This window comes from Prionailurus bengalensis, chromosome X, assembly GCF_016509475.1.
Source record: "Prionailurus bengalensis isolate Pbe53 chromosome X, Fcat_Pben_1.1_paternal_pri, whole genome shotgun sequence".
In the NCBI taxonomy this organism is placed as follows: domain Eukaryota; kingdom Metazoa; phylum Chordata; class Mammalia; order Carnivora; family Felidae; genus Prionailurus; species Prionailurus bengalensis.
This window is the reverse complement of record NC_057361.1, coordinates 98,991,654-99,004,501: the sequence shown is the minus strand read 5'-3', so window position 1 is coordinate 99,004,501 and position 12,848 is coordinate 98,991,654. Positions and strand designations below refer to the sequence as shown.

At 45.6% G+C, this 12,848-nt stretch overlaps 1 protein-coding gene across 1 annotated transcript; it reads left to right on the top strand.

The window, feature by feature from the left end:
* The first annotated feature begins 9,566 nt into the window (after positions 1–9,566).
* On the top strand, positions 9,567–12,633 carry LOC122476879 (rhox homeobox family member 1-like). Its single transcript, XM_043569759.1, has 4 exons — positions 9,567–9,850; positions 10,011–10,326; positions 10,950–10,995; positions 12,587–12,633. Exons 1-4 carry the CDS (start codon positions 9,772–9,774, stop codon positions 12,590–12,592), a joined length of 447 nt encoding a protein of 148 aa, XP_043425694.1. The 5' UTR covers positions 9,567–9,771; the 3' UTR covers positions 12,593–12,633.
* The last annotated feature ends 215 nt before the right edge of the window (positions 12,634–12,848 follow it).

The following is a 12,848-nucleotide window of genomic DNA, read 5'->3' as shown; positions in this document are numbered from 1 at the left end:
TCTTCAGTATCCTGGTTTTGACTCATGATTCTGAATATCATCATTTATCCCTAGGTTACACAAGGTTAAGGTATCACTAGATATATATGGCACTAACACGTAAAGAGAATTTAGAGCTGCAGAGAACTTGAGTTTTAGCCCTCTGCCTTCAACTAGTTATTCTCATGATCTCCGGTTGTCTCTAGGTAAGTACTTACAAAAGCACAATGAAAATCTGCATCAGTCGTTCATTTTTCCAACAAGAAATGAGAATCCGTAGTTGGGCAGGTTATGTTTTTCACGTCCACAGACTTAACTAGTTGTTCTTAGCTCTCGATAGCCATAGTTTACTATATACTGCTAATTATTTCTAGTAATAATTCGTTCTTCCTTTTAAAAAAAGATTTTAGAGATGAGATGTATGTGTTTTTCAGCATTTGGGCTTCAAGTAGTTTTCCAGTTATATCTAGTTACTTCTAGTTAAATTTTATGTCCCATTCCATGCCTTACTTGCTTCCTTACTAATTACCTACCTTTCCAATATCTTATTCAAGGAGAAATAAGTTGCACTTCAAAAGAATCTGCTTTTTAGCATCCTGATTTCAATTACTTTTCTAGTTTTCTGTAGTTGTCTTTGGGTAAAGTTACCCGATTACCACTAATTTCAATTATATTACTAACACATTTCAATGAGAAAAGAGAAAAAGAGAAACACTTGTTTTTCAGCTTCCTGCCTTCCCCTGAATTGTATATTCAGATAATATACAATTACCTCTATATAAACCGAACATGATAAATCTAGTTATTTATAGTACCACTTCCAGGGGCCCCTGCGTGGCTCAGTCGGTTGAGCGTCCGACTTCGGCTCAGGTTCACGATCTCACAGCCCGTGAGCTCGAGCCCCGCATTGGGCTCTGTGCTGACAGCTCAGAACCTGGAGCCTCTTTGGATCCTGTGTCTCCCCCTCTCTCTGTCCCTCCCCTGCTCAGGCTCTGTCTCTCTCTCTCAAAAATAAATAAACATTATAGTACCACTTCCACATTCTAAAAAGATTTTTTTAAAAATATTTATTTTTATTTTTTTAGTTTAAAATTTTTAAAAAGTTTATTTAGTTATGTTGAGAGAAAGACAGAGAAGGTGAGTGGGGGAGGGGCATAGAGGGCAAGAGAATCCCAGACAGGCTCCCCATTGACAGGGTGGAGCCCGATGCGGGGCTCAAACTCACAAACCGTGAGGTCATGACCCGAGCCAAAACCAAGAGTCAGACACTTAACCGACCGAGCCACCCAGGCGCCCAAAGATATGAGAATTTATATGTGAGAAGGAAGAATGGTTTTTTTCAACAGCATCAATATGCCAGTGCATCTTGTTACATCTAGATACCTCTGAGAAAATAGATGTGTAGGTATGATTAAATTCCTATTGCACTAATACACTAATCCAACAACACAGACGAATTTAGATGGGAGGATAAGTTGTTTCCCATTTCCTGATCCCATGTGATCACCTTATATTTCTGCTTAACTTGTTACCATTAACTATTTCTTGTACGAATTCATTATTCAAATGAGATAAGAAGCTAGTGTTGAAAAGAGTGATTTTACAATTTCCTGGTTTCATCAATTTTCTTAGTCGCCTCTAGTTAACTCTAGTAAAGTAGTTGCTTAAAGTATACCACTTATCTCCTGTATTAATAATTTATTCCAACATGAAATATGAATTTGGGTTCAGAAGATGGTTTCTACCACTTGGTGACTTCAGTTTCTATAAAGGAGCCAAAACTGGCCTCAGTCTATTGGCCTCCAGGTTGCTTTGTTTCTTCACTCCAGGCTGAGACCCATTACCTCAAAAGCCTGCTGGAGCCAAACTCAAATTTTCACACATGCAAACGCTTTAGAACCTATCCGAAATAATCATAATCACATTTTTTTAAAAAAGCAAACTCTAGGGGCGCCTGGGTGGCTCAGTCGGTTAAGCGGCCGACTTCGGCTCAGGTCGTGATCTCGCAGTCCGTGAGTTCGAGCCCCGCGTGGGGCTCCGTGCTGACAGCTCAGAGCCTGGAGCCTGTTTCAGATTCTGTGTCTCCCTCTCTCTGACCCTCCCCCGTTCATGCTCTGTCTCTCTCTGTCTCAAAAAATGAATAAACGTTAAAAAAAAATTAAAAAAAAAAGCAAACTCTACACCCAACACGGGGCTCAAACTCATGACCCTGAGACCAAGAGTCACATGTTCTACTGACTGAGCCAGCCAGGCACTCCCCGTAGCCTGATTTTTAGCCATTTATAGCCCAGCTGCTTTACATACTCCATGAAATTGTTCCCAACATTTGCTAGCCATAGATAAAATAGGCCCCGGGCCGTAAAGACTGCAAGCCCCTTCTTTGGTGCCTTTTTTTTTTTTTTTAAAGTGAGCACGCACGAGGGGCAAAGGGAGAGAGAGCATCTTAAGCGGGCTCCATGGCGATGCTGGGGTTCAAGCTCAAGACCACAGGATCCTGACCCGCCAACTGAGCCACCCAGGCGCCCCAAAGTTTTTTATTTTCTTAGTAATCTCTACCCCCAATGTGGAGTTCGAACTCATGACCCCAAGATCAAGGGTCTCCTGCTCTTTGAACTGAGCCACCCAGGCACCCTGCCCTTTGGTTCTTTTTGACACAGATACTCTCCAACGTGCTGCTAAATGACATCACCTAAACTTGTAAGCCTCTCTCGTCGATCCCCTTCTCCCCCAGGAGTTAACTTACCTACCCCCCCCTTCCAAATGGTGGCACCCACAAGCCTTATCCTGGGGACACAAGCCTTGCCCACTGACAAAACTGGCAAAGCCTCACCTGAATAAGTCTTGTGTATCTTACTGCCACCTTGTGGTCATACAGTTTTCCTTAGTCGGCCTAGAAATCTCTTGAACATTTACAACTCATATTTTTCTGGTTTACCTAGATCCCACTGGATGCTCTACAATGAACTTGTTTTTATTTTTTTAAGTTTAATTATTTTTTTTTAGTAATCTCTACACCTAACGTGGGGCTCGAACTCACCACTGTGAAATCAAGAGTCCCTTGCTCTTCTGACTCAGCCAGCCAGGCGCCCCCAGTGAACTCGTTTTTAGGACAAGGAATAAGAATTTAGACATGAAATGATTGTGGTTTTCAGCTTCCTGGTTTGGACCAGTTATTCTCGTTATCATTAATTATCTATGTTAACTAATCATCTGGGTCCCCCTGCATATCTATGGTACTAACTCATTGTTCCAAAAGAAAATAAGAATTCAGATTTGAGAGGAATATCTTTTTTAGCTTCCTGATATCAAGTATTACTAGCTATTTCTAGGTATCTCCTATAAACTAGATACCTGTGAACCGCTATTCATCTCAGACTTATGAGTTCTTTTTTTTTAAGTTTATTTATTTATTTTGAGAGAGAGACAGAGAACAGGAGGGGCAGAGAGAAAGAGAGAGGAGAGAATCTCAAGAAGTCCCTGCACTGTCAGCACAGAGCCCGATGTGGGGTTTGAACTCACAAACCGTGAGATCATGACCTGAGCTGAAACCAAGAGTCGGATGCTTAACTGACTGAGCCACCCAGACGTCCCTAGTTCTTTTTAAAAAATTTACTTTAAAGAGTGCTCAAGCAGGGAAGAGGGGCAGAGGGAGAGAGAGAATCCTAAGCAGGCTCCACGTTCAGCATGGAGCCCTATGCGGGACTCGATCCCACAACCCCAGGATCACGAGCTGAGCCGAAATCAAGAGTCTGATGACACTCAGCTGACTGAGCCACCCAGGTGCCCCTACCATTCTACTTTCTATTTCTAGAAATTTAACTACTCCAGGTATCACCGATAAACGGAATCATACAATATTTGTTCTTTCTGAAGCTTAATGCCTTCAAGGTTCATCCCCATATGCTACATGTGTCAGAATTTCACTCCTTTTTAAGGCTGAATCAAATTTTATTGCATGTGTATACCACACTGTCTTTACCCATTCACCCATCAATGGATACTTGGGTGGTTTCCATCTTTTGGCTCTTGAGAATAATGCTGTTCTGAACTTGTGTATGCAAATATCTGTTCGTGTCCTTGCTCTCAGTTCTTTGGGGTGTGTCCCCGGAAGTGGAATTGCTGGATCACGTGGTAATTCTGACAACATTTCTGAGGAGCCACTCTACCATTTTCCACAGTGACGACACCATTTACATCCCCACCAGTGATGCACAGGGCTCCAATTCCTCCACACTGCTGTTAACAGCCAACCTGCTGGGTGCGAAATTATAGCTCATTCCTTCTGTTAAGACTAATGTGTAAGAAAAATGTGCTTTTAGACTTCTGGCTTCAAATATTTATTCTGCTTTTGTAGGATTAACTCTATTTTTTCATGTTTAACTTTTTCACGTTTATTTATTTATTTTGAGAGAAAGAGAGAGACAGAGCAAGAGCAGGGAAGGGGTAGAGAGAAGAAGAGAGAGAATCCTAAGCAGGCTCCGCGCTATCAGCGCATTGCCCGACCCGGGGCTTGACCCCACGAACCGTGAGATCGTGACCTGAGCCGAAATCAAGAGTGGGATGCTTAACGGACTGAGCCCCCCAGGGGCCCTCTCTCGTTATTTTTTTCAAGTAAATTCTACCCCCAACAAGGGGCTCGAAGTCACAACCCTGAGATCAAGAGTCGCATGTTCTACTGGCTGAGCCAGCCGGGCACCCCAATACTAACTCATTATGATCACAAGAAATAAGAGCTACATCCGAGAATCATGTTGTTCTCAACGGCCTTGTCTCAAGGATGTACTCTGGCCATTGCGAGTCACTTTCAATGAATTCATTACCTACGTACCACTAAATGACCATCCTGTTCCCTAATTTTTCCACAAGTAATTTGAATTTAGGTTTGGAAAAAAAAATATTTTCCAGGTTCCGGATGTCTGCAAGTTTTTCTGCATATCTCTACTTATTTCTAGGTATCTAGTGCCCCAAGGACACTTAGTTAACTCTAGTATTACCTGTTTGTTTCAACAAGAAATAAGAAGGCACAGTTGAGAAAAATACAGTTTTCAGCTTTCTGGATTCAACTAATTACTTACTACGGTCATCTCGAGTTTACTCATTCTTTAGGGATCCTAAATTCTAGAATATCCACCCCCTATGCCATTGAGAAATATGATTTCAGAGTTCAGAAGTATGAGTTTTGGCTTCCTGGCTTATGCTAGTCAATATACTAAGTTCTAAGTTCTCTCTAGATTATCTCGTGTTTGTTTGTTTGTTTGTTTGTTTGTTTGTTTGTTTGTTTTTTAGGTGTCATCACTCATCTACAGTTTTAAGGCAAAATTCCAACAAGAAATAAAAACCCGGTATTATAAGACTGGTTTTTAGCTTGCAGGTTTCAAATACTTGTTCTGATTACCTCGTGTTTCTTCCAGTGAACCAACGAAACAGGTGTCACTAGAGATATATGCTACTAACTCATTATTAGAAGGAAAGGCGCCTGGGTGGCTCAGTCAGTTAGGCATTCGGCTCAGATGGTGATCTCCTAGATCGTGGGTTCAAGCCCCACGTAGGGCTCTGTGCAGCACAGAGCCTGCTTGCAATTCTCTCTGCCTCTCCCTGGCTCTCTCTCTTTCTCTTTCAAAATAAATAAACTTCTTTAAAAAAAGAGCAGAAATAAGTTGGAGCAGTGAAGAATGATGCTTTTTTTTATTAAGTAAACTCGGCGTCCTGTGTGAGGCTCGAACTCACAACCCTGAGATCAAGAGTCGCATGCTCAACCAACTGAGCCAGGCAGGTGCCCCAAAGAATGATTTTTTAAAAGATTTTATTATTTTTTTAAAGATTTTTATTTATTTATTTAAAAATTTTTTAACGTTTATTTATTTTTGAGACAGAGAGAGACAGAGTATGAACAGGGGAGGGGCAGAGAGAAAAGGAGACACAGAATCTGAAATGGGTTCCAGGCTCTGAGCTGTCAGCACAGAGCCCGGACGCGGGGCTCGAACCCACCGATTGTGAGATCATGACCTGCGCTGAAGAGATCATGATGCCTAACTGACTGAGCCACCCAGGAGCCCCCTCAACTTCTTGAATATTCAACTACTTTTCTTCAGCATCTTGATTTCAACTTGGTATTCTAGATATCACCACTTGTCCCTGGGTTACTGATGACTGAGTTACCACCAGATTTCTATGGTACTAATTTATTAGTTAATAAAGAAAGTGTTGAGCTGAAAGATGCTCTTATGTCTGGTTATCTCTCCTTAACTAACTACAAAAGTATAATAATAGCATATAGCATAATAGCAAAAGTTACTGAGCACGTCCTCTGTGCAAGGGATGGTTCTCGGAGGATAGGTTCAAATCATTTAAACAGTTCACTGGTACATTTCCCAAGTGAGTGACTTTAAGCAGGTTATTTAATATCTCTGTGACCCAATGACATCACCTATAAAATGAAGATAATAGCAGCTCTAAGTCCACAGCGTTGTTAAGAGAATTAAATCTGTTAATATAAATAAATCCCTTAGACCATCGTCTGGAACACAGTAAGAACCAGCTTATGTGTGAGCTACTCTTATTATCTCAGTTAATACTCACAACAACCCCATGAGGTAGGTACTATTATTACTCAATTTTACCGATGAGGAAACGGAGGCACAGGGAGAAAAAGCAACTCACCAGCTTAGCCAGCTAGCAAAAGAAGAGGAAAGCCGGAATACAGATGCCAGCAGTCTGACTCCAAGGCTCTCTGCCCTCATGAATTTGGTACAGCAAACCCAGGATTCTCTTCTATGCCTGTTTTTATGTAGACGAGGCTCAATTAGGCATGTAAGGCTTTCAAGAAGCGAATTAACTAAAAGTTTTTAGTAAATACTAACCTGCCTGATGCTTAGAGAGGCGACACTCACCCAAGGAGCACATAAATGGCTGGAGTTTAGAAAGTGCTGGAATAGGGGCACCTGGGTGGCTCAGCCGGTTGAGCGTCCGACTTCGGCTCAGGTCATGATCTCGTGGTTTGTGAGTTCGAGCCCCGCGTCGGGCTCTGCGCTGACAGCTCAGAGCCCAGAGCCTGATTCAGATTGTGTCTCCCTCTCTAACTGGCCCTCCCTCGCTCATGCTCTGTCTCTCTGTCTCTCTCTCTGTCTCTCTCTCTCTCTCCCCAAAATAAATAAACATTAAAAAAGAAAGCGCTGGAATAAATTGTGGAAATCTCAAATATGAGAGACCACACCACGCAAACTGTAATGGGGGTTCTAGCCAGGCTAACGCACACCGTGATCCTAACCACTGTAGGTCTCTCATGTTATAACTGATCCCAAGCCCAAACCGATCGTAGAGTATCTAGCCGAGAGAGGGGGAGGCCTGCGGAAGCCAGCATGAGCGGCCTGAGGAGGCTTGAGTAGTTAGGGAGAGGCTGTGGAAATGAAATGGTTTGACAGCTTTTTCAAAGTGAATTCCACCACCATCCTGTAACTGTTTTTGTACTCACCCTTCAGGAACAAGAGGCATTGAGAGAGTATGTTTACTTGGCGCGCACAGTAGGTGATAATTGTTATGAATTGGAATAATGTGAGGTGGACAGGGGCCCCCATAATTTTAGGAGCCTATGAAAATGGTTTCATTTCTTTTATTAAATGGGTCTGATGACAGTGGTGGTTGTGAAAGTAAAAGCAGGATAAATCATGTACATTGTTGAGCATGGGACCCATTATTAGAGGCTATTCTCAGTACTCAGGGTACTAACACATTCCCACCTGCAAAACATTTTTTTTTTTTTTGAGGCGGGATCTAAATTAAATTTACTAATACGAGAGCTTGATGGTGCTTAATTCCAGGGACCAGAGCTCAGGTTACTGGTGATGAAAAGTAAAGAGAAATCTTAAGGACATAATTAAAATCATGACTTTTGGGGCGCCTGGGTGGCTCAGTCAGTTAAGCATCTGACTTCAGCTCAGGTCATGATCTTCTGATTCATGGGTTTGAGCCCCACATCGCTGTGCTGACAGCTCAGAGCCTGGAGCCTGGAACCTGCTTTGGATTCTGGGTCTCCCTCTTTCTCTGCCCCTCCCCCGCTCGCGTTCTGTCTGTCTGTCTCTCTCTCAAAAATAAATAAACATCAAAAAAATAAAGAAAAACTTGACTTTCACCATCCTCGAAATTCTATGAATTCTTCACCCATCCTTGAGACATGGGTAAAATTGAAAACCATCAAAATATTTGGACTTCTTAAAAACTGGATTGTATGAATGGTGTTTATGAGAAGGTGTTTATGAAAAATCGATGACCCTGGATCTTATCCAAGAGGACAGCACTGAATAGTTCATATGTTCCTTGAGGGACTAAGATGCTGACGTCTTTCTGATACCGGATCATTACGTGATTGCTGATTCGGCATCAGGGTGTAAGTTAGCTTTCATTCGCACCAGGTCCAGCGAGTTATTGGGCACTGGGTACCTATACATACATATTTTTTGACTTTAGCCAGAGGAAGTGGCAGGGGCGCGCAGACTGTCATTAAGCGGTATTCGACACTATGCAAAATATTTTTGGAAGGGAGAAACAGAGCCCTCAATCTGCCTTCTTTTTTATTAGACGTTTATCAGAGCAGAGCAAGAACTCAGGAAGGTGGTTCTAGACAAAGGCAGATGGAGAAAGACGAAGAGGACCAAGAAGAACAGGAGGAGAAGGAGGAGAGTAAAAACCTGGAAACTAACCCAAGTCCCCAGCACCCGCCCAGCGCAGAAACACGTGCGCTTTTGCAGAGGACCTACAGCTAGAGAGGGGACAGCGGAGCTTGACAGGCAGAGGTTGGCAAGCCCCACAGTCCAGGGCCAAAGGAAGGGCCGCGGGCAGTGCAAGCATTCTTGGATGCACAAAACTGGGGGCAGGGTTCTACACTTGTACTACCAACCTGAATTCCTTACTACCAATCTAGAATATTCGTTGCTTTCGCAAGAGACGGGTTGGGTTTTTTACAGCGTGGATCTGAGCACCCACGGTGCTCTGCAAACCTAGCTTCAAGCTCCCGCTCCTGATCGCCCAGGGAAGCTTGGTGGGCTCCGCTTTCAGCGTGTTATTGCAAAACCCCAGAGCAAGCAGCCCCCCCACCCCCCCCCACCCCCAGCTAATCGTTTCGTCTGAATCGCCAGCCCGGCTCGTGGGCTCTGGGTGCGAAGGGAGCCGAACCAGAGAGTCCCGTCCATTAACTACCGACTTCTCGGCGGGGAGAGGCGCGCTCAGAGCCCACGCGGCGAGGGGGACCACCGTCGCTTCCGTGCTGGGGCTGCCAGGGGCCCCGCGCTTTCTCCAGCCCTCCCTCTGAGTCCCTCGCGCTGGAGGAGCTTAGGGCGACAGCCCCGCACCGACTTCGGTGCAGCGACAGCCCGGCGGTGAGACGTTCTCGCCACACTTCTCTCAGGGCTCTGGGGGCTGGTGGGAGGTTTCGTGCCCCGCCCCCGCCCCGCCCCCGGCTGGCTGGCACCGCCCAGCAAGGCCCCTGCCCCAGGGTAATGCTCCGGGCAAGCGGCTAGTTAGAGCCCTCGGGCACGCCCCCTCCCGCAGCACGCTTCCAGCAAGCGCTCCGCCTACCTCGTGGCCACGCCCCAGCCTCGTGTGCTCCCCGGCAGGTCCCGCCCACCACGCACGCAGGTGCCAGGGTAGTGGGCGTTCTAAGCGAGCGACCGTTGATCCAGGGGTAGGCGCGCGGTAACCCGGACCCCGTGCCAGAAAGACGACCCGACCCGGGGGGTTGCCGCGGGCCGCAGCGCGGAGTCTATAAAGGCGCACGGCTGCGTCGACAGCGCTCGGGACATGGAACCTCCGCCCGGGAGCTCCCTAGAAGACACCGCTTCCCAAAGCCTGGGAGACGATGAGTTCCAAGAACGGCAGGGTCGGGGCCTGAACCGGGACATCCGTTTGGCGAACTGTGGGAAACGCCCTTTCCTTGGGAGAGGCGAGGGGACGGGACGCGCGGCCAGCGTCGCTGCTCTCGGGTCGCTGCCCCACGCACCCTGGGCTCCAACGCAGTGATTCTCTCTTTTCTTTTCCAGACGCGAAGCCTACCGTGATCTCAGTAACTGGAGGAGACATCGGGAAGGATCTACTGTCCGAACCTGAGCGGGGAGCAGCAGCAGCAGGGGAAGAAAGCCACGGCGGCGCGGGAGCTCCCGACCCCGTAGACGAGATCCAGAAGGGCGGCGACGGCGGAGAGGAGCCCCCGCAGCAGCAGCAGGAGGCCCACGCGGCCACCGAGGATCCGCAGCCCCAGGACAGGCAGCCACGCCTCCGCCACCTGTTCATGCGGTTGGAACTGAAGGAGCTGGAGAGAGTTTTCCAACGCACCCAGTACCCCGACGTGTTCGCGCGGTGAGTGGCTCGCTCTGGAGGCGCCCAGTTCTCTAGGACACTAGGGGCTCGGCGGCATGGGACGCCTTTGGCTCTCTCCCGGGTCTCTCTCCCTCCCTTCCAGAGCCAAAGCTACCTATGGGCTGGAAGCCACCGAAATCTGCCAGCCCTTGCGCTCCGTCCAAGGTGGGAGTGATGCCTACAGGGCTGGGCATCGAGGTAAATATTTTCCTGCAGTATGTAAATGAATCGTCAAGAAACTTGGGCCGCGCTCCTGTTTTCCTAAATCTCATTCTCTTGGCTCAGGATTGAGATCAGGGTGACGAGTCAGGCACCCTCATGCAAGTGCAGGGTTGGATCTGGTCTTTATTTAAAATGCTGATAATTTGGTCGTCCCGGAATTTTTTGTGCATCCGTTTGATTCAAGTTATATTGATCTTGAACTCTGAGTATTTCAACGTACCCTGAAATTTTGCTCACAAAGGAAAGTTGTCCCTGAAGCAAGCCCAGACTTGGGTATTACAGAAATGTGTGCTGGGGAATTGGGGAAAATAGAAATCTAAAAACAAGCATGAACTGTACATTGTATATCTCATTTCATCCACAACTCCAGATACTAAATATTGGCAATTTTCTTCCCTCAGAAAGGAGATTACCATATGTGTGGATGTGACTCAAACCGAGGCACAGGTCAGTAAACTTGAAAAAAGCAATGTGGCTGGGCAGCCGTTTTAAAATCTGCTTTGGGTCTTGGACACTTTTGTTCTAGACATTCTCAAGTTGTTGCTTCGGTTACCTTTTCCATGTTTGGGAAATAAGTTTTGAACTTTAGGTCTTTGGTGAATGGAAGTTGGGATAAGTACACCCCAGTTTGTGAAAATTGCCCATTACCAGAAGGATCTTGATTTCTTAAAGGAAAACAGTAAAAGAGAACCAAACTGCTTCTTCGAATTCCCTGTACAAAATCAAGGGTAGACAAAGTTCAACTCCTTTTTTGTTTTTTTTTTTAATTTTTTTAACGTTTTATTTATCAAGGGTAGATAAAGTTCAACTCCTTTTTTGTAAAAGTTTATTTATTTTGAGAGGTGGGGGGTGGGGTGGGAAGAGAGAATCCCAAGCAGGCTCCACACCATCAGCACAGAGCCCGACATCATGACCTGAGCTGAAATTGGACACTTAACCAACTGAGCCAACCAGGTGCCCCAAGCTCAACTCCTTCTAACACGTCTTTTAGGGAGCATTTCTGTGTGGAGTCATGTTGGGCTCAGTTAAATCTGGGAACTATGCACATTAACACACAAAGGACCTAGGTTATGAGAGGGTTCGACTGTATTGTTACTTTAAATATTTAAAACCAGGCATAAGTTCTTAGCTAAATCCACACACACACAAAAGTACATTCAGGCCTTGGGGTAAGGGAATTATTCACATACAGAGAACACACGATATGAGTAACTAATGTCTGTTTAGTTACACCAAGACGAATGCAGGGAGACGGCTTTAAAGTCCAAGTGCCTGGTTCTCCTGCTGTTTTAGTCTGTAGTAAAGCATTGTAGAAAGTGGCGGCCCTACTTTTAATGTTCTGAAACTCTCATGTGTCAGCCTGAAAACATTATAGTGGAGGGTTGGAGGAAACTGGAGATTTGTTTAGAAATTGAAGCAAACAGGGGCACCTGGATGGCTCAGTCAAGCGTCCGACTTCGGCTCAGGTCATGATCTCATGGCTCATGGGTCCGAGCCCCTTGTTGGGCCCTATGCTGACCACTCAGAGCTTGGAGCCTGCTTTGGATTCTGTGTCTCCCTCACTCTCTGCCCCTCCCCTGCTCATGCTCTGTCTCTGTCTCTCTCAAAAATAAATAAACATTTTGAAAAATTTGAAGCAAATAATTTTTTTTGGTGCCAAAACCTGGGAAATAACCATTTTTTTTTTTTTAAATTTGAGAGAGGAAGAGTGCACGTCGGGGAGAGGAGCAGAGGGGGAGAGAGAGAGATATCAAAAGCCACCAGGGTACCCTAAGAACAATTTTTTTCTTTCTTTTTTAACGTTATTTATTTTTGAGAGAGGGAGAGAGACAGAATGCGAGAGAAGGAGGGCAGAGAGAGAGGGAGACACAGAATCGGAAGGAGGCTTCAGGCTCTGAGCTGTCAACACAGAGCCCCATGTGGGACTCGAACTCACGAGCCATGAAATCATGACCTGACCCGATGTCAGACTGACTGAGCCACCCAGGCACCCCAACCCTAAGAACAATTTTTTAAAATATTTATTTATTTTTGACAGCAATAGAACACGGGCGAGGGAGGTACAGAGAGAGAGAGACAGAGGATCCAAAGCAGGCTCTTCACTGACAGCAGAGAACCCGACGCGGGGCTCAAACTCACAAACCATGAGATCTGAACTGAACTGACGTCGGACGCTTAACCGATTGAACCACCCAGGCGCCCCAAGAACAATTTTTTTTTATTTTTTTTATTAAAAAAAAAATTTTTTTTTCAACGTTTATTTATTTTTGCGACAGAGAGAGACAGAGCATGAACGGGGG

Bases quoted from the DNA above. Each gene is read 5' to 3' on its own strand.
- LOC122476879 (XM_043569759.1), top strand. From the start codon at position 9,772: ATGGAACCTCCGCCCGGGAGCTCCCTAGAAGACACCGCTTCCCAAAGC. The intron at 9,851-10,010 runs GTCGGGGCCTGA...TTTCTTTTCCAG, and splicing joins TGAGTTCCAAGAACGGCAGG to ACGCGAAGCCTACCGTGATC. The intron at 10,327-10,949 runs GTGAGTGGCTCG...TTCTTCCCTCAG, and splicing joins TACCCCGACGTGTTCGCGCG to AAAGGAGATTACCATATGTG.